This window comes from Physeter macrocephalus, unplaced genomic scaffold, assembly GCF_002837175.3.
Source record: "Physeter macrocephalus isolate SW-GA unplaced genomic scaffold, ASM283717v5 random_139, whole genome shotgun sequence".
Classification (NCBI taxonomy): Eukaryota; Metazoa; Chordata; class Mammalia; order Artiodactyla; family Physeteridae; genus Physeter; species Physeter macrocephalus.
This window is the reverse complement of record NW_021145425.1, coordinates 1-22,115: the sequence shown is the minus strand read 5'-3', so window position 1 is coordinate 22,115 and position 22,115 is coordinate 1. Positions and strand designations below refer to the sequence as shown.

Genomic DNA, 22,115 nt, shown 5'->3' with positions numbered 1-22,115 from the left:
TTATTCAACAGATGTATATTGAACACCTAATTGGTGCCAGCTATTGAGGATATAGTGTGAACAAAAGATATGGGGATCCTTGCTTTAAGGGGAACAGGAAATGCGCACAGAAACAAAGTCAGGGCTGTGAAGAAACTAAACCAAAGTGATGTGCTTGTGGAGGTGACATTTGGGCTGGGTGGAAGGGGAAAGCCTCTGTGAAGAGCTGAAATGTAAAGGTAAGAAGCCAGGCATGTGGAGTGCTGGGAGAAGGAGCACTCCAGAAGGAAAGGGAAGGCAGTAGGCATGAAGGCTCTGCAACGGAAAGGGAGATGGCATGTTGAGGGAAGAGCAAGGAGGCTGGAGTGGCTGGAGCACAGTGAGTGGGGACCTGGAGAAGAGTATGGGCTGAAGGGGGAAAGACTGGCAGGGACCCAATGATGAACAGCCTTGTAGGCCATGATTTTATTCTGAAGCAATTGAGGAGTCTTAGGGAAGAGAGGGATGAGATTTTGCTTCCTTTTAAAAAAAAGATTAATCACCCTGGCTGTTTTCTGAACAATGGGTTGTAGGGGGAAGACTGGAAGCAAGGAGGCCAGATATCAGACCAGGAGACTGATAATGGGGCCTTGGACCAGGTTGGTGGTTCTGGAAATTGAGGGAAGTTGATCAATGGGAGATAGAACCTATAGGACTTGCTGATGGATGGAAGGTGGGGGTAGGAGGAAGGGTACATAGACTCTGGCTTTCTGACTCTCCTAACTGGATGGAGAATGGTTCCATTTAGTATGTTACCTGGGGGAGGTGACTGGGGAAGGATCAGGTAGAAGGAGCCGTTTGAAAGTTTGAGGTATCTATTTAGATAAAGTGGTGGTGTCAGGTGAGCTGTTGGAAATGTGAATCTGGAGTTTGGGCCACAGATATCTGCCTTTTCCAAGTTGGGGGTGTGGTGAGGAGGTGTTGGGCCATGGATGGGTGAGGAGGATGAGGAAAGTGTGTGTGCAGATCCTCAGAAAGCAGTGCCAGGGCGGGGATAGGGGGTATGTCCTGGGGTGTAGAATCTTAAGGGCAGGCCCTAAAGGCGATAGGGGCTTTCTGGGTTGCAAGTCCCCACTCATCGCCCAGCTCATGCCCACTCGCTGGTTTCGTTTTCGTTGGCCCTGTCTTTTCCTCTGGTACTGGTTCCTTCCTGGCTCCAGGCGTCTTTCTCACCCTCACTCACGCTGGCTTTTCCAGTTCAGTGGGAATTGGGAAAAGGTCTGAGATCAGCCCTGTTTCTCTCATCACACGCATCTGCGCTCAGGCATCCAGTGATTCAGTTTCCCTGGTTACAGATTGAGTTCCTCACTATCCTTCACCCGTCGCATCGGGATTGGAGATCTGCATATGTAAATGAATGATTAGCAATAATTACGAGCTAAGTCAGCAGCGCTCCACCAGAAATAGAACCCAGGCGTCTTGACACAGAAACCTGGGGTTCCCCCTACCGCCCAGCGGACGCGGCGTCCACAGGGCGGCGCGGACCCTTTCCGGGGTATTCTCAGCAATAACAGAGGTTTAGTTCCTGCCGCTCTTGGCGCTTCGCGGCCCAGCGAAGAGACTGATCAGGCGTGGGGCGAGGGCGGAGCTGGGTCAGATCCTGGGCGGGGCTTAGCTGTGGGCGGGGCTTCCTCGAGTTCCGGAGTCGAGTTGCTGCCTGGGCCGGAGCGGAGATGCAGCCGCCGCCCCGAAAAGTGAGCTTGGCCTGGGGACGGGGACTCCTGGCGGGCTGGGGGAGTGATGCGGCCCAAAGGGGCACCAGACCTGCGGTGGGGGACGAAGAGTAGGAAGGGGTTCAAGGGCCAACCCAGAAGTAACCGAGGAAACAGCCCAGCTCCTCCCTGGCCCCGCCCCCTCACCGCTCCCTGCGCGGAGTGTTTTTCACGTCCCTGCGCCAGGGGTCTTCATCCTCTTCTTACCCACACAGGTGAAGCCATCCCAGGAGGTGAAGCTTCGCTTCTTGGAGCAGCTGAGCATCCTTCAGACCCGGCAGCAGAGAGAGGCGGACCTACTGGAGGATATCAGGTAGCCCTGACCCCCTCCACGTACCCCGACTTTCTCTGTCACACGCTCCGCCTCTTCTCCAACATACTACAGCTGTCGGGGTGGGCGGGGGGTGAAGAGCTCTCCAACCTGCCCATTCAAGGCCGTCATCCTAGGCCTCCCTCTCCAGATGCCGGATACGAATTATCCTTCCTCGCACCCCAACACACATAAACACACAGGGACCCTCCCTCAAACCCCTTCACTCCACACTGCCCCCTCCACACCCACAATCAAGCTTAGGACAGAATCCCCCCTCCCTCTTCCAGACCTGTTGGAAGGCTGGCACACACTGTACTGAGCTGACGCCCATCAGTCCTCACCTCCAAGCTCACTGATGGTTCTCCAGGGGTGGGGAGGATCCTGCTGAGGCTCTGAGCACTGAGGTGAGATTGTCCTTTGCTGCGGCTGCCCGAGGTGATCTCAAGGACTCTCTCTTCAGTCTCAGGCCCTCCTGGTATAGTCACACTCCAGGCCTGGCTCCCCTCTCCCTCCTGCCCAGGCTAAGGAGAGGGTCGAGGGTGGGAGAAAAGGACCAAACAGTAACACCACCCCATCCCCCTAATCTCCACAGATCCTACAGCAAGCAGAGGGCAGCCATTGAACGGGAGTATGGGCAGGTATGGGACTCCTTTCTCTGGACCTCCCCTTTTGTTCTAGCCTCCTTTACACTACCAGCAATGTGCTTCCACACATACTCCTGTTCTGGTCAAGAGCAAATTCCTAGAACCAGGCAAATTTGTGTCAAATCCCTGCTGTGGTACTTTTTAGCTGTGTGACCTTGGACAAGTTACTTAACCTTTCTTGGCCTCAATTTCTTTCTCTGTAAAATGGGAATAATAATAACTGTACCTTCACGCAGGGTTGTTGTAAGGACGGAATAAGTTAATGCGTGTAAAGCACTTAGCAAAGTGGGTGGCATCATTATACTCTGATCGTATGTTCTCCCAAGTGGGGAGAGTCTTTGAAAGGGAGCTGGGTCTGTGATGACTTTCCCACCAGGCACTCCAGAAACTGGCTGGGCCATTTCTGAAGAGGGAAGGACACCGGAGTGGCGAGATGGACAGCAGGTGGGTCCCATGGTGGGGTGGCAGGGAGGCCAGGGAGCCAAGAAGGGATGAGGAGCTCAACCTCAGGAACCTATGAGGAGGGCATGTGAGCGGCAGGTAGAGCTGACACAGCAGCGGGAGAGCAGCTGACCCAGCAAGGACACTGGATGGGGGCGGAGGGCATAAGTGATCCTTGTGGCCGAGCTAATGGGCTGATCGATTGATGGGCTCCCAGACGAGGGGGATGGGAAAGCAGTCTGTCTCCCATGGTGTTGGGGGGGGCAACTCGTGAAGATTTGGAGTGCTCCCCTCCTCAATGCAGACTTTCTCTGGGGAGAGGCAGGATGGTGTTTGGTGCCTGGCGCTGCCTGCTGGATGCCACCATGGCTGGGGGCCAAGCCCGGCTCCAGGCATCTGACCGATACCGTGACCTGGCAGGAGGCACAGGGCGGAGCGCTAAGGAGCAGGTGCTTAGGAAGGTATGGCTCAGTGGATGGGGTGAAGGAAGGGCTGACTCGGGGATGGAGGTGATCTGGATCAGGACTTGTGTGTCCATGCCCCTAGGGAGCAGAGAACCTCCAGAGGGCACAGGCCGAGGTGCTGCAGTCTGTCCGGGAGCTGAGCCGAAGTCGAAAGCTGTATGGGCAGCGTGAACGGGTGTGGGCCTTGGCACAGGAGAAGGCGGCTGATGTCCAGGCCAGGTGGGGTCATGGGGAGTTAGGAAGCCTGTGGCATCGGGGGGTGGAGCCAAGGTGCCATGGCTGGGCCTGACCTCCGCTTCTCTCCCTTGCCTGCACAGGCTTAACCGAAGTGACCATGGCCTCTTCCACACTCGGACCAGTCTCCAGAAACTCAGCACCAAGGTTCAGAGGATGTGGGCATGAGTGGGGCAGGGAGAGGTGGGCAGATTAGTCTAGTGGTTTGGAACCCAGGGGCATAAGTCAGAGAGACTGGGATGAACCCAGGCTACCCTGCTTCCTTGGTGCATGACCTTGGTAAACTTGATCTGTCTGAGCCTCATTTTCTTCATCTATAAAATGGAAATAGTACCTTTGTTTTTCATTCCTTTAATATGCAGTTATTGAGGACTTCTATGTACTTGGCATTGTTTGAAACACTGGGGATATGGTGGGGAACACTACCAGCAGAGCTCCTGCCTCCACAGCCTGGTTAGGGGAGACAGATAGTAAATAAACAAAGACTCACAATAAATGTAAAGAAGGTGATATGATAAAGCATAATAGGGGAGTGTAATTTAGAGGGAAAGCCTCTCTGAACAGGTGGCCTGAGTGTCAGGGAGGAGCCAGCCATGCAGAGATGTAGGGGAAGAACATTCCAGGGAGAGGCAATGGTGAGTGCAAAGGCCCTGAGGTGGGAATAACTTTGTAGGCTCGAGGAACTGAGAGAAGGCCAGTGTGGCTGGAGCACTGTGAGCAAGGGGACGAGCACTGTGGAAAGACTCAGAGAGGGTGCTGGGGCCAGCTCATGTTGGACCTGGTAGACCACGGTAAGGAGCAGTTGGGATTCTATCCTAAATGTATGCAGTTGCCACTAGAGGATTTTGAGCAGGAATTGTATGTAAAATTTTTAGTATGGTTTGCCAGTTATCTCAGTAATGTGAGAATCCATTCTGGATCTGGGTTGGCCGTGGAAGGACCCCAAGGGTCCAGGGCTCCCAGTTGACACCTATGTTCCTCTCCTAGCTGTCTGTCCAGTCGGCCCAGTACTCCCAGCAGCTGAGAGCGGCCCGCAATGAGTACCTGCTCAACTTGGTGGCCACCAATGCCCACCTTGACCACTACTACCAGGAAGAACTGCCGGCCGTGCTCAAGGCCAGTCTTAGCCTAGATACCCCTGCCTATTAGCAGGGAGGGCATCTCCCTGCTTCCCACCACCATCAGGCTGGGTGGGGCTGGGGACCTAGTCTGCTCAGAGTGGGCAGAAGATACATACCTGGGTTCTGCTTCTGCTTCTAGCTGGCTGCATGACATTGTGCAGAACACTTACCCCTCTGAACCCCAGTTTCTTCATCAGGACTAACCCCTGCTCTGCCTACTCTATAAGACTAATGGGGCTCAAGGGAGAGAATGAATGTGAAAATGCTTTTTAAACTGTTAAGTGCTGTGTACACATGAGGGCCTATTATTAGAAGCAATAATAATGTCTTATTCCTTCTCAATTTCCCATACCTCATACCCATCACCCATTCAAACCTGGACAGAGAGCCTGCTTGGGGGCAGGGTGGTGTCAGCATCTTGGGGTTCTCTTCAGGCCCTGGTCAGCGAGCTGTTGGAACACCTGAGGGACCCGCTGACTTCACTGAGCCGCACTGAGCTGGAAGCTGCAGAGATGGCTCTGGAGCATGCCCACCGTGGGGGGCAGGCGACCTCCCAGGTAAGCTCCCCAGAGATCCTCTTTACCCTTCTCTCCCAGTACAGCGCCCCCTCCACCACTGTATGTCTGCCCCTTTCCTTCTCACCTTGTCCTCTCTCTACCAAGAAGGCTGGGGACAGGCTTGGCGAGGGAGCCAGTGAGTGGCTGACTTTGATTTTTTCCAACTCCCAGGTAAGCTGGGAGCAGGATCTGGAGCTTTTTCTTCAGGAGCCTGGAGTATTTTCCCCCACCCCACCTCAGCAGTTTCAGCCAGCAGGGACTGATCAGGTGAGACCTCTCTGCTAGGTGGAGTCAGGCCACTTGGAAAGGGGACTGTGGTGTAGGCCTCTTCCCCATTTTCCTTGTCCCAGTTTTAACTTAGAGACTATTAAACCACGGAGAGAGGGTTTCAGAACCCCACTTCACCTCCCTCCCACCAGGACACAAAGTAACACACTTCCTCCTACCCTTCTGTCCCTTCACTGCACTATCTTCTTCATTCTACCTCTGTCCCTCAACCTGGATCCCACTTCTGGGACTCTCTGTGTGTCCACGTGAATGCACACCTGTGTCCACAGTCATAGGTGTGTGCTCCCACCTATTTGTCCCTGACCCTGGAGGTCAGGAGACAGGGAAGAAAAAAAGGAGGGAACTGGAGGGAGGGGGAATGAAGAAGGAGCAGCATCAGGTCATTCTGACAGCTCCCCATTCATTCAGGTGTGTGTCCTGGAGCTGGAGCGGGGCGCAGGAGGTGTGGCCGGGGAGAGTGGCCTGGAGAAAGAAGTTCAACGCTGGACGAGCCGAGCTGCCCGAGACTACAAGATCCAGAACCATGGGCAGCGGGTGAGGTGGGGAGTGCAGGTGTCGGGGGGTGGGCAAGAAGAGCTGAGAGATGGGGATCCCGGCGTCACTGGGGATGTCATGGGGCTGCAGGCAGGAGGGGAGGGAAGGGTAATTTAAGCCGACAGTGTGGCACAGTAATTTAAGAGCATAACCTTTGGGACTAGACTCACCTGGGCTCAAATCTTGCTCTGTTGCTTCCTAGTTATGTAACCCTGAGTGAGGGAGTGACTTAAGCTCTCTGGACCTCAGTTTCCTCATCATTAAAGTGGGGCTAATGATAGCACCCACATCACAGGGAAGATGAGATGACATAATGCATGTGAAACAACTAGGAAACTACCGGGTTATTAGTAAGTTGTGCCCCATAGTATCTCCACCCGCTCCTGTCCTCTGCGTCCCCAACCAGGTCCTGCAGCGGCTGGAGCAGAGGCGGCAGCAGGCTTCAGAGCGGGAGGCTCCAGGCATAGAACAGCGGCTGCAGGAAGTGAGAGAGAGCATCCGGCGGGCACAGGTGAGCCACAGCCCAGGGGTTAGAGCCACTGAGATCGCACCTTCTCCGGCAACACCCTCCTCCACTCCTTTATCTGATGGTGGGGAGACTGGAGGCAGGAGGTAGAGGGTGGACACATCTGGGGAGGAGGCTCCACTCACCTCCCAAGGGCAGGCCCAGCCATAGCCTTGACTGACCCCCTCTTCCCTGTGTCAGGTGAGCCAGGTGAAGGGGGCTGCCCGGCTGGCCCTGCTGCAGGGGGCTGGCCTGGATGTGCAGCGCTGGCTGAAGCCAGCCATGACCCAGGCCCAGGATGAGGTGGAGCAGGAACGACGGCTCAGCGAGGCCCGGCTGTCCCAGAGGGACCTCTCTCCCACGGTGAGCTCCCTCCACTCCCTACCCATACACACCCAGGAGGCTAAAGAGCCCCAGTGGAAAGCAGAGCTTATAAAGTGGGAATCACACTAGTAACTAACTCAAAGCGTTGTTGTGAGGCTTAAATGAAATCACTTAAGTATGACTCTTGGCACAGTTTGTAACATAGAGAGCTCTCAATGAACTTTTATTATGGAGTATAGATGGTGGTTATGAAAGGTCCTGAGAGCAGACTATAAGCAGTTTGAGTACCAGCCACTCCACTTACTAGCTGTGTGATCTTGGAAAGTGACTTAGCCTTTCTGAGCCTCAGTTTCCCATTAAGTAAAATGAGGTTAATGGTTTCGCAAAATAACACTGGGTTATTAAGAAGTTTAAACAGGACAATGTACATAAGATACTTAGCACGGTGCTTGGCACATATAAGCGCTCAATACTGTAACTCTGTGATTATTGTTAGTGTTATCTTGCTCTGTGGTGGTTCTGCCTGTGACCCAGGGTGAACGGATGGGGGGTACTACCTTGGAGGAGGATCCACAGTGTTAAGGATAGGATGGGGTAGGAGGGAGGCACAAGAGCTAGGGGATATGGGGATATATGTATACATGTAGCTGATTCACTTTGTCATACAGCAGAAACTAACACAACATTGTAAAGCAATTATACTCCAATAAAGATGTTAAAAAAAAAAAAGGTAGAATGGAGGAGTGAGAGATATAGTGGGTGCTTGAGACTGGCCTCACAATGATGTCTGTTCTCTGTCCCCCCAGGCTGAGGATGCTGAGCTGTCTGACTTTGAGGAATGTGAGGAGACTGGGGAGCTCTTTGAGGAGCCTGCCCCACCAGCCCTGGCCACCAGGCCCCTCCCCTGCCCTGTCCATGTGGTGTTTGGCTATCAGGTGTGAATGGAGGTGGGGACCTCAGACAGGCAGGGATGGGGAACAGCCAGTCCTGAATCCTTCTTTGTGGGGCCCAGGCAGGACATGAGGATGAGCTGACCATCACAGAGGGCGAGTGGCTGGAGGTCATAGAGGAGGGAGATGCCGACGAATGGGTCAAGGTGGGTATGGACCCGGGGCTCTGACCTTGGCAAGGGGGCAGTGGGAGGGGCTTCTCTGTGGCCCGGAAAGACCCAGCCAGGCAAAGCTGGAAGCCTGAGTGGAGGAGGGCCAGGGCCGTGGACTGCTGAGGCAAGCCTGCTTTCTGTTCACGTTGCTGGGTGAGCAGGCTCGGAACCAGCACGGTGAGGTAGGCTTTGTCCCTGAGCGGTATCTCAACTTCCCGGACCTCTCCTTCTCTGAGAGCAGCCATGACAGCGACAATCCTTCGGGGGCAGAGCCCACAGGTAAGAAAGGGAGAAGAGTTACTGAGTGGTTGTGGCCCTGGTCTGGGGGCACTGCTGCCCGCCTCTTCCCCTCACCGTCTCTCCTGGGCTTCCGCAGCGTTCCTGGCCCGCGCCCTGTACAGCTACACGGGACAGAGCGCAGAGGAACTGAGCTTTCCCGAGGGGGCACTTATCCGCCTGCTGCCCCGGGCCCAGGATGGAGTGGATGACGGCTTCTGGAGGGGAGAATTTGGGGGCCATGTTGGGGTCTTCCCCTCCCTGCTGGTGGAGGAGCTACTTGGCCCCCCAGGGCCATCTGAACTCTCAGACCCTGAACAGGTGAGGCTTCCTTTTCCCTGGGTCCCCAGGCACCAATGGTTTGACCCTCCCATGCCAGGGAGGTCCCATATTTGTCTTAATGCCCCCTCCCCCCCTATAGTGGCTTGGGACTCCCCATCTCCTTTGGCACAGAGAAAAGGGAAACCAAGGCAGTCTTCATTAGAGTTTGGTTGTCCTTCTTTAGAGCTGGATCTTAGTTCAGATGCCTATTCTGTTACTTTAGGCAGTAATTAGACCTCTCTGAGCTTGTTTCTTCACATGCATGTAAAAGGGGGACAATAATGCCTCTTTCAGGAGGCTAACTATCCTGATTAGAGATAATGGAAGTAAAGCGCTTAGCACAATGGCCCATAGGTGCTTTGATATATGGTACCTGTTGTTCTAGCAAGAAGAGCATAGGAGTCCGGAGTTCTAGCCAGGACTTTGTCACTAACTAGCTCTGTGATTTTGGACAGATGGATTAACCTGAGCCTCACCTCTGACATAGGAATCATCAAATCCTTACCTCATGGGGGTGGTGGTGAGGACTGAATGAATTAGTGCATGCGAAGTGCTAGCAAAATGCCTGGGACATATTAAGTGTCAATATATATTGGCTGTTGAAATGTGTATCACCTACAAGCCCCACCCAGATACAAGCATTTGGTCACTCTCTGGACTGGGGAGTGACGGGACAGGAACTGAAGATGGGATGGGAGGAAGAGCTGGTGAAACCTTCCCACATGCCAGGAATAACTCTTTGCCCCCTCATCCCCAGATGCTGCCATCCCCTTCCCCTCCCAGCTTCTCCCCTCCTGCACCCACCTCTGCCTTGGATGGGTCGCCTGCACCTGTCCTGCCCGGTGGTGAGTAGAGGAGCTGGGGGCCCTGGGAGGGTAAGAGACAGGAAGAAGGAGGAAGTCTGGAACTCCTGGGTTACACTCAGCCCCTCTGCCTGCCCTCAGGAACCTCCTCCATCAGGCTCTCTGAAGCATGATGGTAGAAGAGCTTGGGCTTTGGAGCTGGGCCCACTGTTCAAACTCTGCTCTATGACTTCCTAGTGTGATTTAACATGTCTGGGCCTTTACAGAGTGAGGAGGAAGGTCCCTCCCTCACTGAGTTGTGAGAGTTAAAGGGATGTCTGTAGAGTGCCCAGTGTTGTGCTGGGCACATAGCAAGCATGCAATTAGTAGCTGTTTTCTCATTATTTTAAAAATTAGCCAGTTTCTCCCACAGTGTTTTCCCAATACACATCCTCTGCTCTTAGTGTTCTTGAATCCTGCAAACACCTGGTTAGCATCATCATTTTCCTCATCCATCTTTTTTTTTTTTTTTCTTGTTCTTGTTGTTACCTCATCCATCTTTTCTAAAAGGTACTTTCACTTTCTTCACTGCACCCGCCCCCAACTGCGACCTTGGAACCCCTGTGAGCGTTTTCTGCACCCCGCTTCTCCAGCATCCGTTGTTCACTTTGAATGATTTAGTACTCAGTCATTCATTGTGTCTGTTGGTGTTTCATTATGCAGTTCCTGGCAGCCATTAGGGGTGGGGGCAGTGTAGATCCCTCCTGCCCCCGGTACCTTTAGCAGGCCCGATTATACAGTAGGTGCTCAATAAGTGTTGAGGTTGGATGGATTGATGGATATTATGACCCAGGTTAGTGACTATTAATTAATTCAACAAATATTTACAGAGTGCCACTGTCCTAAGTGCTGGAAATACAGAACCAAACAAAACAAAGTCATAAGACTGACTTGTGGTTCTTATTTCCAGACCAAGACCTGGACTGCCCTGGACCCCTGGACGTGATGGCGCCTCGACTCAGGCCGGTAAGGGCCCCGCCCTTGGAGGAGAGTGTTTGGAGAGGGGTCACTCCAACTTGTCCTGTTTTATCTGCAGGACAGAGGGAATGGACAGGGATATCCCCAAGGGAGGCCTCTGGTGCACTGACTGTGTGTTCCTTACAGATGCGTCCACCGCCTCCCCCGCCAGCTAAAGCCCCGGATCCTGGCCACCCAGATCCTCTCACCTGAAGCCAGGGGGAATCACTTTCCCCCAGTGATGCTGCTGCCCCTATCTCCGTGCTATCAGAGACCACCCCTCCCCACGGTGATCCAGAGCGACACAGCCAAAAGCTGGAATCTCCCTGATTTCTGTTCTCACCTTCATGGGTAGAAACTTCTTCTCTCCCCATTTCTGGGGCTGGAACCCACTCCTTTTTTGCCATCATCCTCCAGCCATCTCTAAGGGCTGAAACTACTCCTTTGTCTTCTGCTACCACCCCATCTCTAGGGTGGTGAAATACCCTGAAATCTCTGGGACTGGAATTCATCCCCCAAAGTCTCGAGTGGCTCTGGCTTATTTGTGTCTCCACCTTGGTTCTGTGAATCACCCCACTCCAGATGCCAGAGCCACTGGGGTTGGGGGCTGGGATGGGGGCAGGCATGTCAGAAGGAGCTGGAGCCAGTATGCGAAGCAGCTGTAATTGTCTGAGCGGATTTATTGACAGTGAATAAAGGGCACAAAGCCCAAGCCAGGGCCTGGGCCTCTTGTGCCAAGAGGGCAGGGGGTCTAAGGTGCTATTGCTTTAAGGGCCCACCAAGGGCAGGGGCCTGCTCCCAGCCACACGCTCTAGCATATGGAGTGAGGTGATGGGGAAGGCAGGTCAGGCGGCCTGTTGGCAGGCAGGGGAAGGGGAAGAGACTGAGGACCGGAGGTGGGACTTCTCCCAAGGTCCCCCAGCCTGAGACCGTGCAGTTCCAGGTGGAAGTAGGGCTGGTCCCTCAGCTGGGGGGCAGTGCTGTCCAGTGGAGAGGAGGGGCTTCATGCCCAACCACCCCTTGGCCCTGCCAGCTGGTAGTCCATCAGCACAATGAAGGAGAGGAAGGGTAACAGTGTTGCCTCCTATTCAAGCTGTGTCCCCGCTTTTCCCCAGGGGCTGCAGGACCTTCCCTATCCCCTGGAGCACAAGCCCACTCCCCACCACCAAACCAAGGAATATGTACCAAAGGCTAAGCCTGCAGTTTAGCTTGGGGGTTTAGGGAACCAATGGGCTTAGGTAGTTTAAAGTAGGGGGTGGGAGGATGAGATTATTTGACTTGGGGCCCAGGCAGACTCACCTCACACACCCCCTGCCCCCCGTGGTGGGGACACCTGAGAGAGAGAGGAGGGGTCAACAGTGGGAGAACAGGAGGTGGGTCATATCAGTGCCCCGTAGAGTAGGGGCAATAAGAGCTGAGCCCACCGCAGCCCACCACATGTCTTCATACCTGGTGATCTGAGGTGTCCGGTGTGCTTGGCTGTCCATTTTCCTCTTGACTGGCCAGCCCTGGGCTTGGGCCCCTCCCCCCAGCCCCCAGCATCGACTCTGCAGAGGCTCCAGGGCTCCTCTCAAGTGCACGAGGGACTAGGCTGCTGTCCCTGAGTCCTCCATTCTGCACTGGGGGGCTGGCAAGGGCCTGGGGCTGTGGCCTCTCAGGGGGAAGGCTCTCAATGGCAGGCATCTCTGTCCTGGGCTGCCCTCCGCCAGACCCCTGGCCACCCCCTGGGTCCTGCCCCCCACCAGATCCCCAGCTCCTGTCCGTGGGGGAGCCATCACGATGTTCATGCAGCCCATAGCGCTTCTCAATGTGTGTCACCCGGAACCTGGGAGGGGAGGGAACACTGGGGCTTAGGACCACCACTCAGAGGCTGCTTGGCCCTTCCCTCTGATCAGGGACATCCTGGGTTTGATAGGCACTTCCCTCTGGCCTAGGGCAGGGGAGACCAGATCGTGGGGCACAATCTTGTGCAGCCTGGCTTCTGCTGTGGCTCACAGTCCACAAAGAAAGAGCCAGGGCCTACCTTTGGAGGCAGGTGCCTGACCGTTGGGGTCCCCACCTCAACTTCCCTTTCCCTGGGGCACTCTATACCCACCTGCCCACGGAGAACACAGTGGTCTCCCCAGGCCGGGGGCGACTCTTTCCTTCCTTGGAGCGTCCCTGACGGACAAGTGGGGGTCTCTTGTTGCGGCTGCAGTGGATGCAAGGGGCTGCGGAGCCCAGATGTACTGTGTGATGATGGGAGGGGGCTCCGTCCTGCAAGCTGGAGGTGGCATCCACACTGGACAGTAGGGAGGAAGGGACCAGGGGTGACATTCCCAGTTTTCTTCCTGTTCCACTTGCTCCTGTTCTTTCAGCGTGCTCCTTAAACCCCAGATGCCCCACTTCCCCCAGGCCCCACCATTTGTTTCTTGTCTTTATCTAATAAACTCAATATGAAGATATTAGTGACCATGTGTTCTCCCGGGGCTAAAAAGCGGGCAATGCTTAATGCAGAGGAGTGGCATAAGGGGTGAAGGTTAGGCTTGATGATATCCACAGGAGAGATGTGGTTTGAAGGACTCAGGATTTCTACAAAACGTCCTTCTTCCTGTGTGTTAACCAGCCTTACTCTCCCCTGTCAACCCAAACATGCAAGGAGACTGGGAGAGGAATGTGCCGGAGGAGAGGGTACTCTCCAAGGCAAGCTAAATCGTACTGGCCCTTGTTCTCAGCTCACCTGGACAGTTGCATTGTCCCTTCTCCTTCACTGTCCCCCAGCATCTCCTTCAAGGCCTCAGCATTGGCTGAGGGGAGAAGGAAAAGAGGGGGTCAGTGGAGGCAAAGGCCAGGGCAAGAGAAAGATGAGGAGGTGGGGAACAAGGGGCCAGCATACACCCACCTTCATTTTGGATGATGCATCGAACAATCCTCTCTACCGTGTCGTCATTCATGTCATCGTCCTCAGCTGAAGGATGAAAGAGGTTGGTAAGGAAGCAGTAAATGAGTCAGCTTTGGGGGTACATTACCTGGTGGCTTCTGTGGCTTCTTGCTCAAGACCTACCCCTTTAGCAAATTGCCATCATGCTGTACATTAGCATTTCAAGGGCCAGGGCAGAAAAGATGGGGAAATCAATGGGAGTCCAGGACTCATCAGTGGGCCCTTCCCACCCATGCTGCCTACTCTAGCCCTGCTTTCAGGGTGGTGGCAACCCACTTGCTCTTGCAGAGTCAAGAAAGCATTACTAGACCCCCTGAAAGCTTGGTCGGGATTTGGCCTGGGTCTGTTGGCCAGGAAGAGTTGTGGGGAGAAGGGTCAGGGAGAAAGGTGACTGAGCCAGGTTCTAGGCTGTTCACTCACGGGGCTGGAGCTGGGTGTCATCAGGCTCCGAGCCCCTCGAGGTGCGGCAGCGGTAGCCTTTCTTCTTGAGCACGTGGCAGATCATGAAGCCTACCAGGCCCATGAGGAAGAAGACCAGCACAAGCAGGAAGAGCATGTACAGCCCATGTTGGGGCGGCTCCAGGTCAGGCTGTGGTTCCGACATGAGGCCCTGGGGGGCGAGCGCTGGCCAGGGCGCCTCCTGGGGTTAGGGGGCTGCAGCTAGAGATGGCGGGAGGGATACGAATGCCTTCTTCAGGATCCGAGACAGGAAAGCCTCTGAGGTCTGGTCCCACCCCCTACCCAACCAGGGAGCTGTCCGTGCCAGGGGTGCTGGTCCGGGCCAGGGGTGCCAGACGCAGCTGCGCAAGCTGTCTTCCAAGACCCTGGTCCGCTTCCCCGACGCCCAGAACGTTCCCCTTTCCAGCTTGTCCTGAGCTTCCGTCCCTCCCAAGGACACTGCAGAGCGAGATGGGACGGAATTCTCAGGCGGCCTGCACAAGGATCGTGCCTGAGTCAGCGTCCACACCTCCTCTGCGCCGGCCTGAGCCAGGCCTCCACAGCCCCCTCCCCTTCCTGTATTCTCGCGCACACACCCCCCCTCCCGCCTTTCTGTTCCTCCCATCCTGACCACCTGGCCCACCGGTACCGGTGGTTTAGCTCTGGCTCCGGCTCCGGCTCGGGTTCCGGTTCCAGGGGCGTCCTAGTCCGGCTCAGGGCCCCCGACGCCCTCCCGGCGCTCATCCCTTGCTTTCTTCCCCTCCCCCCCTCGCCGCCTCAAGGGCTCCGGGCTGCGGCCGCAGATACCCGTGCCGCGGCAGGCGGGGGGAGGGAAGGATGGAGAGGGATGCGGGCTGGTTGGGACCGGGGAGAGGCTCCGGACAACTCCAGCCCTGGGAAGGGAAAGAGAACGGGGACGCCGCCGCCGCCACCCTGGGTTCCCAAAAGCCTTCGACCGTCGCCGGCCCGGGACCAGGGGGCGGAGCGCAGGTGTGCCGGGCGGAGAGCGAGAGCCTTGCGCGCTTGTGAGCGCAAGTGTGATGCGCGCGTGACTGCGCCGCTCCCCCCGCTTCCCCGACCCCGCGTCGGGGGAGTGTGCGGTGCCGAGTCTGGGTCCGGTGAGAAGGACAGGCAGTCAGGCGAGAGTGCTCTCTACTGGTCTATCGGGCACGGCTGGCTTGGCTCCTGCCCTCAGATGCCCCGGCCGGATGTGTAGCAGGGAATCTTCCCAGCGGGCCGGGGGGAGCCGGCTTTCTGCACCCGAAAGGGACAGCGTGGCCGGTTCTCCGGAGCCTCCTAGAGAGGTGACATGGCCTGCGCCCCGTTTGGGACAGGTAGTTGGACGGGATGGCTCGGCTTCCCGAGGATTTGACCCCCGCCCGGAAGGAAATGGCCCTCTCATCCTAGGACCGAAGCTACAGTCCTCCGGCCGAGGCCAGACGCTCACGCCCCAGAACCTAGAAGGGCGTAGCAAGGCGAGGGCGGAACTCCGCAGGGGGCGTGGCCTGGGCGTGGTCTAAGGGAGGCCGGCTTGGGTCTCCCGGTTCCGCAGAGGCAGGCTGCGTGCTTGCGCAGCACGCAAGACCGGGGGTGGGGCAGGCGGCCAGGCTGGCGGCGGAGGCGCGGGGCCTTCTCCCGCCGGCACCATGGCCAAGACTGTGGCCTATTTCTACGACCCCGACGTGGGCAACTTCCACTACGGTGAGGGAACAAGGTTGTAGGCGAGGGATTTCGGGACGCGGAGGTTTCGAGGTCGGGGCTACAACTCCAGGGGTGCGTACTGACGAACTCTCTTCTCTCACCCCCAGGGGCTGGTCACCCTATGAAGCCCCATCGCTTGGCATTGACCCATAGTCTGGTCCTGCACTACGGTCTCTATAAGAAGATGATCGTGAGTCTCGCGGCTTCTGCTGGGGATTGAGGGTGGGGAGGAGCTGCGGCCCTAGGGATGGGTAGGCTGCACTGAATGCACCAAGAGCGACCCACCCCTAGAGTGTGGGGGGGGTGGTAGAAGGAACCAGGAGCACCCCCATATGCAGAGTGTTGGTGGGTGCATCCACTGACTTAATGAGAGATACTTTTTCACCTTAGGTCGGCCACCTTTTGACCTCAAGTGAACCAACTCTTGGCCTAGCGTTAGGGTGGAGTGAGGCTGGTTTGAAGACACAAAGTTTTTCCCTCCCCAGCATCTTAGGGCAGTTCTGTGGCCTCAAAGAAGGGAAGGCGGCTGGATCACTGTATCTGGATGTGAGGTTTACCCTCATTCCCATCCCTTCTCTGCCACCTCTCTCCACCTCCAAGCTAGAGCTCCAGGGAGGACTTTGCAGCCCTCTGTGTAAATGTGTATGTGTGTGTAGGACAGAAGGAGATGTCCTGGGTATTCCCTTTTCAACCTAGAATACCACCCCCCCCACACACACAGTTATACTTAATTACTACCTATCTCTCCATCTCCTGGATATACACATGCTGTCTGTCCCAGGCCTGGAATTTATAGCAGTGATATGTGATTATAAACTATTGCTCGGCCCTGATGCATTGCAAGGGGAATTAGTCAACAGTATGAATGAGTGTCCACTGCTTGTGCTGAGGCACAGACAAGTGAATTGGTCGTAGAAAAGACTGAGGTGATGTTAGTGCATGAATCCCTGACTCTCTTGAAATTGTTTGCCAGTATGTGCCTTTGAGCATTTTCTGGGGAGAGAAAAACTTTGCTCTTGTCCAATTTCTAAAGAAGTGTGTGAACCCCTCAAAAGATAGTAAATCTCTGGTTTTAATAATAATAATTAAATAATAAATCACCTGGGCATCTTGGGTTTTAATTAGAAGGTTGTCTTGTGTCCCATATTATTTGATTCCAAAATTCAGAACTCAGAGGAGAGAGAGGACAGAATCAGAGCCCAGGGGAGATGAGTATGAAGAGAATCAGGAATAGGAGATCCAAGGAACAGGGCAGGTGGAAGGGGGTTAAGGTCTGAGAAGGTAGGAAAGGCTGGGCTGGAGGTGGGATGGAAAAGGCAAGCCCAGTGGTCGTTAGGGGGCTTGATCATAATAAACCACCAGGCTAATCAGAGTCTCTCTTCACTGACATTTGTCTCAGAATAACAAGGATAGCGGGGCGAGGGGACTGCTGTGTGTGGTTTTGGACAGTCCCCAAGTCTGGGCTCAGTGTGGGCAGTCTCAGCCCAGTGACTGGGACTGACCCTGCCTGGGTTCACCTTGTGTTTCCATCCGAGGTCTTCAAGCCATACCAGGCCTCCCAGCATGACATGTGCCGCTTCCACTCTGAGGACTACATCGACTTCCTGCAGAGAGTCAGCCCCACCAATATGCAAGGCTTCACCAAGAGCCTTAATGCCTTCAACGTGGGCGATGACTGGTGAGGGGAGGACTGGGACCTTTGATGCCAGACACCTTGTTGCCAGACATTTCAATGAGAGTACTTGAGTGAGGTCTTGTGGCAGCAGTGGGAAGATATGATGGAGGGGGGATACTTGTCAATGAATCATCATTTACTCACTTGTTTATTCAACAAATATTTATTGGTCATTGGCTCTAGGCCAGGCCCTGTGCTAAATGCTAGGGACGCAATGATCAACAACAACAAAACAATTTTAATATTGCACTTGTGCTAAGGCCTCTGAAGGAGAGGTACATGACAGACTATGAGAGTGTATACATGGGAGAATTCTCTAGCCTGGGCGGGGGCTGGTCAGTGGAGGCTTCCTAGAGGAAATAATAAAGATTGAGCTGAGATCTAAAGAAAGTAGGAGGTAATTAGAGGAAAGGTAGTTAGGAGGATGGAGGGTGAGGGGAGGAATGTCTTGGGCAGTAGGGACAACATGTGCTAAGGGTCTGTGGTAGGACAGAGTGTGACTTATTTGAGGAACAGAAAAAGGCCACCCACAGAATCTGAGAGTGATCTGAATCGAGGCTACAGAGATAGGTAGGGCCTTTGAAAAGTAAACAGCCCTATTATGAATTGGGGTTTTTAACCTCTTGAGTAGGGGGAAGTCATCAAAGGGTTTTGAAAAGCAAGAGAGTGATTAGACACTACCACATTTACCTTAAACTCATATCATACGAAGTAGACTCAGAGTTAGGCCCTGTGGGAAGAAGGTGGACAACAAAGATAAGCCATGATCCTTGCTTCCATTCTAGTCTACATCCACAAAAATATAGTGACCACAACAGCTGCCATCTACTCAATTCATTTTTAAACTTTTTGTTAGGGAAAATTTCAAACATTTCTGAAAGTGCGGTGAACCCGCATATATCTATCATTGAGCTACAACACTTAGAGCAAATGGCTAATCTTTCTTTGTCTATATCCTCCTATGTTAGATTATTTTAAAGCAAATTCCAGATGTCACACCTTTTTATCCATAAATACTTTACTATATATCTCCAAATGATAGTCTTTAAAAAAAGTGAACAATATCATCACACCTGAAAAATTAACAGTAATTCCTTCATATCATCAAATATGCAATCAGTACTTAAATTTCTCCAATCGGCTCAGGTTTTTTCCTTTTTGCAATTGAATTACTTTAATTAGGATTTAAACAAGGTCCACATATTATATTTGGTTGCTACATCTCTTAAGACTTTTAACCTATAATGTTTCCTTCTTTCCTTTGAATTTATTTTCTGAAGAAACGCGGCTGTTGATCCTATAGTTTCCTACAACAGCTACAGTTTATTGAGTACTTACTCTGCTATGCCAAGGATTACTGGTATATCCACCTAATTCTCACACCACCCGCGAGATGTAATAGTCCTTTTCCTGATGGTAGGCGTAAGTACATAAACTGAAATTTGAGGAGATTTTGGTAACAGCCTGAGTCACGTAACTGGTCAGTGGAGGTGGCGGGATTCAGATCCAGAGCCTAGGTTTTTAAACACTACACTAATCCGTTTCCCTGAAAGATCCTACCAATAGAAGCAGCCTGGGCTGGAGGATAGAGGCCAACTCCTCAGGCTGACACTGAGCACCTTCCCAACCTTATCCCCACACCTCTGCTGCACAGGGTGTCTTCCTGGAATACCCTTTGTTCCCCATTCAGCCTCTCCAAGGCCTTCTTAGCCTTCACACCACCATGAAGCTTCATGCCATGAAGCCTTTCTTGACCACACCAGTCGCAGTGGTCTGTCCTGCACACACTGCCCTGCCCATTGGGTTTTTCAGTTACATGCTGTCTTGGGAGGTTTCTTGTTTTTTGTGTTACTGCTGCTGCTATTTCTGAGTTCACTTTATAGATCTGGGAATGCAGAGTCAGCCCTCAGGCCACAGCTGGGGCCTGTAAATGCTCTTTGTGCAGCTAGGGAATACTACCACTGGGCTTCTCTACTTCCCGTCCAGTGCCTCGCACAAGGCTCGGTACATGGTTTGGTCTAAAATATTTGTCAAATGAATTTGCAGGTAACTCAGGTATGTAGGAGGGGCAGGGGGGTTATTGAAGCATGGAGATCAGAGGGCTTTGGGGTAGGGAGAGAGGTGTAGGAAGGGAGTGGACAAAGGTAAAAGGGCTCCAACTTGCTCTTCTTCCTGCAGCCCAGTGTTTCCCGGGCTCTTTGAGTTCTGCTCCCGTTACACAGGCGCATCTCTGCAAGGAGCAACCCAGCTGAACAACAAGGTGACCATAGCCCCAAGTCCTATTTCCCCCTTCCTGTGGGTCCCTGAATCCACGGACTTAACCCTGATCCTGAGCTCCCAGCTTTGGCGGTGGGCAGGAGAAGCCCTGTGAGTTGGGTGTTTGTCTTTCAGATCTGTGATATTGCCATTAACTGGGCTGGTGGTCTGCACCATGCCAAGAAGTTTGAGGTGAGTGAGGAGGAGATGGGGGAGACAACAGCTACTGTAGGGTAGGAGGTCAGGATGACACTAGGGGGCAGCTGGGTGGAGGAGTTGTTCCTCTCTTTGTAAGACCACTCTCTTACCATAGGCTTCTGGCTTCTGCTATGTCAATGACATTGTGATTGGCATCCTGGAGCTGCTCAAGTAAGTAGCCTGGGAAGAGATGGGGGAACTTAAGAGGCTCTTGGCTGAGGAGGTCTGAGACTGCCCTGGCCCTGACCCTGACCTCCACCCCACACTAGCTTTTCCCAAGTTCTTGATGCTTTTCTCAGGCTGCCTCTTCCTGTGCTCTGCTGCAGATTCCCTGCTGCCTGCTCACATTTCAGCCTTCTCTGCACATCCCTCTCCTGTCCCTGCCTCCAGGCTGGAGCCCCAGGGTTGCCCTTAGGGAACTGGTGGTATTAGGTTTCAGGTGACTTGGGCCAAAGTAGACTCTTCATAATTCCAGACCTTGTGTTTGGGAGGAGTGGGTCGGGGGGTTTTCCTCCTGGGGTTCACCTCTGCCTCAGATCCTGGCTTTGCCCTCACCCCAGGTACCACCCTCGGGTGCTCTACATTGATATTGACATCCACCACGGTGACGGGGTTCAGGAAGCCTTCTACCTCACTGACCGGGTCATGACAGTGTCCTTCCACAAATATGGAAACTACTTCTTCCCTGGCACAGGTATGGGAGTAGGAATGTCTGTCCCCTTCATACTCTTCAGCTCTTACCATGACTTTCTCCTCCTCAGCCTCAGGTCTCAGCTCAGATGGCCCCCTCCTTGGAGAAACCTTTCCTGATCACCCCGTTAATCTGTCACATCACTCTGCTTGTATTTTTCAGGATACTCACTGCTGTTTGAATTTATTGTGGTGTTTTGTTTTGTTTACTGCCTCCCACCTTTCATGCCTACCTCCCAAGAATATAAGCTTGGTGGGATTTCAGTCATTTCGTTAGTTCTCTTTACTGCTGTATCCCCAGTGCCTAGCTCCCAGCTTGGCTCATGGTAGGCCCTCCAGAAGTATCTGTTGAATGAATGCAAGCTTCAAGGGACTTAGTGGTTCGAGGGAGTGAGTGGTGGGCGCACATAGATGGAGTGAGAGGCCCTCGGAGTACAGATGGGGTTGAAGCGGCTGGGTTGTGGATACCTCCCGGGTACTGCTGCCACTCCCACCCCCCACTTCCCTACAGGTGACATGTATGAAGTTGGAGCAGAGAGTGGCCGCTACTACTGCCTCAATGTGCCCCTGCGGGATGGCATTGATGACCAGAGTATGTACTGAAGTCTTCTCCCCACTCACTAGGCTCCTTCTCTCTCTCCTTGAGTTAACCTCTTCTGCCTGGTGTTGTCTGCTGTTGGGCCAGGTGTCCTTAAGGATGAATGGCCTTCAGAGGGACCATGAACTCCCCGGAAATTGTATGCAACATATTGTATGTGCATTTTCCTGGGAAGAGGGTCATTAGCTTCCATCAGTCACTCCAGAAGTTCATCAGACCCCACCTAGAAGTTCAGAACCAATGGTTGCCCCTTTGGGTTGCCCCATTCCTGGGCTCCACGCTCTCTGAATCCCCTTTTTCCCTTTGTTCCCTGTCTCCCCATCCCCTTGGGGTGCCAGGTGCCCATCTTTGGCCCTCTCCCAGGTTACAAGCACCTTTTCCAGCCGGTTATCAACCAGGTGGTGGACTTCTACCAACCCACGTGCATTGTGCTCCAGGTAATACTTTCAGTGCCTCCTCAGGCACTGGGCTTGAGGGAAGAGAGTAGGAAAGAGGAGAGTCCCTAGGCTGGTGGGGGAAGGGAAGTGAAGGACATCTGTGACATTCTGAGTAGTTACCTCACTGTAGCCACCTTGGGTTTTGCTTTTTGCAGTGTGGAGCTGACTCTCTGGGCTGTGATCGATTGGGCTGCTTCAACCTCAGCATTCGAGGACATGGGTGAGACCTGCCCTCCTTCCACTCCTCCAGGTTTTCACGTGGCCTTGGGCCTCAATACGTGGAATGGGAGTAGTTGGGGAATGGGCCTCACCTCCTTTTGGGACTCAAAAATAGCTACATGTTGTACTTTAAACCAGAAATGTCACCTTAAACAGTGTTCCCCAGTTGGTCATTCATTCATAGTAGGTTTTTATTAAGCACCTATTATGTTCCAGGTGTTGTGCTAGGAGATGGGAAAACTCCCATGGAGTTTACAGTTTAGCCTAGGAAACAGACAAAAAATAAGTAAGCAAACAAGACAGGTAGATATAAATTCTATAAGGAAAAAG

General features: G+C 53.7%; 3 protein-coding genes across 6 annotated transcripts; 2 read left to right on the top strand and 1 right to left on the bottom strand.

The window, feature by feature from the left end:
* The first annotated feature begins 41 nt into the window (after positions 1–41).
* On the top strand, positions 42–10,939 carry FCHSD1 (FCH and double SH3 domains 1). Of its 2 annotated transcripts, none has more exons than XM_007102073.4 (20): positions 42–1,712; positions 1,946–2,043; positions 2,636–2,681; positions 3,064–3,131; positions 3,454–3,589; positions 3,675–3,811; positions 3,910–3,973; positions 4,814–4,942; positions 5,382–5,504; positions 5,676–5,771; positions 6,201–6,326; positions 6,733–6,837; positions 7,033–7,194; positions 7,962–8,090; positions 8,168–8,251; positions 8,419–8,536; positions 8,634–8,854; positions 9,612–9,699; positions 10,607–10,662; positions 10,801–10,939. In XM_007102073.4, exons 1-20 carry the CDS (start codon positions 1,692–1,694, stop codon positions 10,864–10,866), a joined length of 2,073 nt encoding a protein of 690 aa, XP_007102135.2. In that variant the 5' UTR covers positions 42–1,691; the 3' UTR covers positions 10,867–10,939. The 2 variants fall into 2 exon arrangements, with proteins under 2 accessions (XP_007102135.2, XP_023981842.1); XM_024126074.3 differs by having other exon boundaries at positions 3,433–3,589.
* A 969-nt stretch (positions 10,940–11,908) lies between these two features.
* Positions 11,909–15,412, bottom strand: RELL2 (RELT like 2). Its single transcript, XM_028484180.2, has 7 exons — positions 14,661–15,412; positions 13,994–14,233; positions 13,535–13,600; positions 13,373–13,439; positions 12,749–12,934; positions 12,103–12,478; positions 11,909–11,986 (listed from the first exon to the last, which is right to left on the bottom strand). The coding sequence occupies exons 2-7, from the start codon at positions 14,175–14,177 to the stop codon at positions 11,954–11,956; spliced, it is 912 nt and encodes a 303-aa protein (XP_028339981.1). The 5' UTR covers positions 14,178–14,233; positions 14,661–15,412; the 3' UTR covers positions 11,909–11,953.
* A 177-nt stretch (positions 15,413–15,589) lies between these two features.
* HDAC3 (histone deacetylase 3) lies at positions 15,590–21,964 on the top strand. Of its 3 annotated transcripts, XM_028484182.2 has the most exons (10): positions 15,590–15,712; positions 15,820–15,902; positions 17,248–17,390; positions 19,566–19,647; positions 19,779–19,835; positions 19,957–20,012; positions 20,402–20,535; positions 21,043–21,123; positions 21,493–21,566; positions 21,722–21,934. In XM_028484182.2, exons 1-10 carry the CDS (start codon positions 15,658–15,660, stop codon positions 21,788–21,790), a joined length of 834 nt encoding a protein of 277 aa, XP_028339983.1. In that variant the 5' UTR covers positions 15,590–15,657; the 3' UTR covers positions 21,791–21,934. The 3 variants fall into 3 exon arrangements, with proteins under 3 accessions (XP_028339983.1, XP_028339984.1, XP_028339985.1); XM_028484183.2 differs by lacking the exons at positions 19,779–19,835; positions 19,957–20,012 and adding an exon at positions 20,195–20,280 and having other exon boundaries at positions 21,722–21,964; XM_028484184.2 differs by lacking the exon at positions 19,779–19,835 and having other exon boundaries at positions 21,722–21,936.
* Positions 21,965–22,115: the final 151 nt, after the last annotated feature.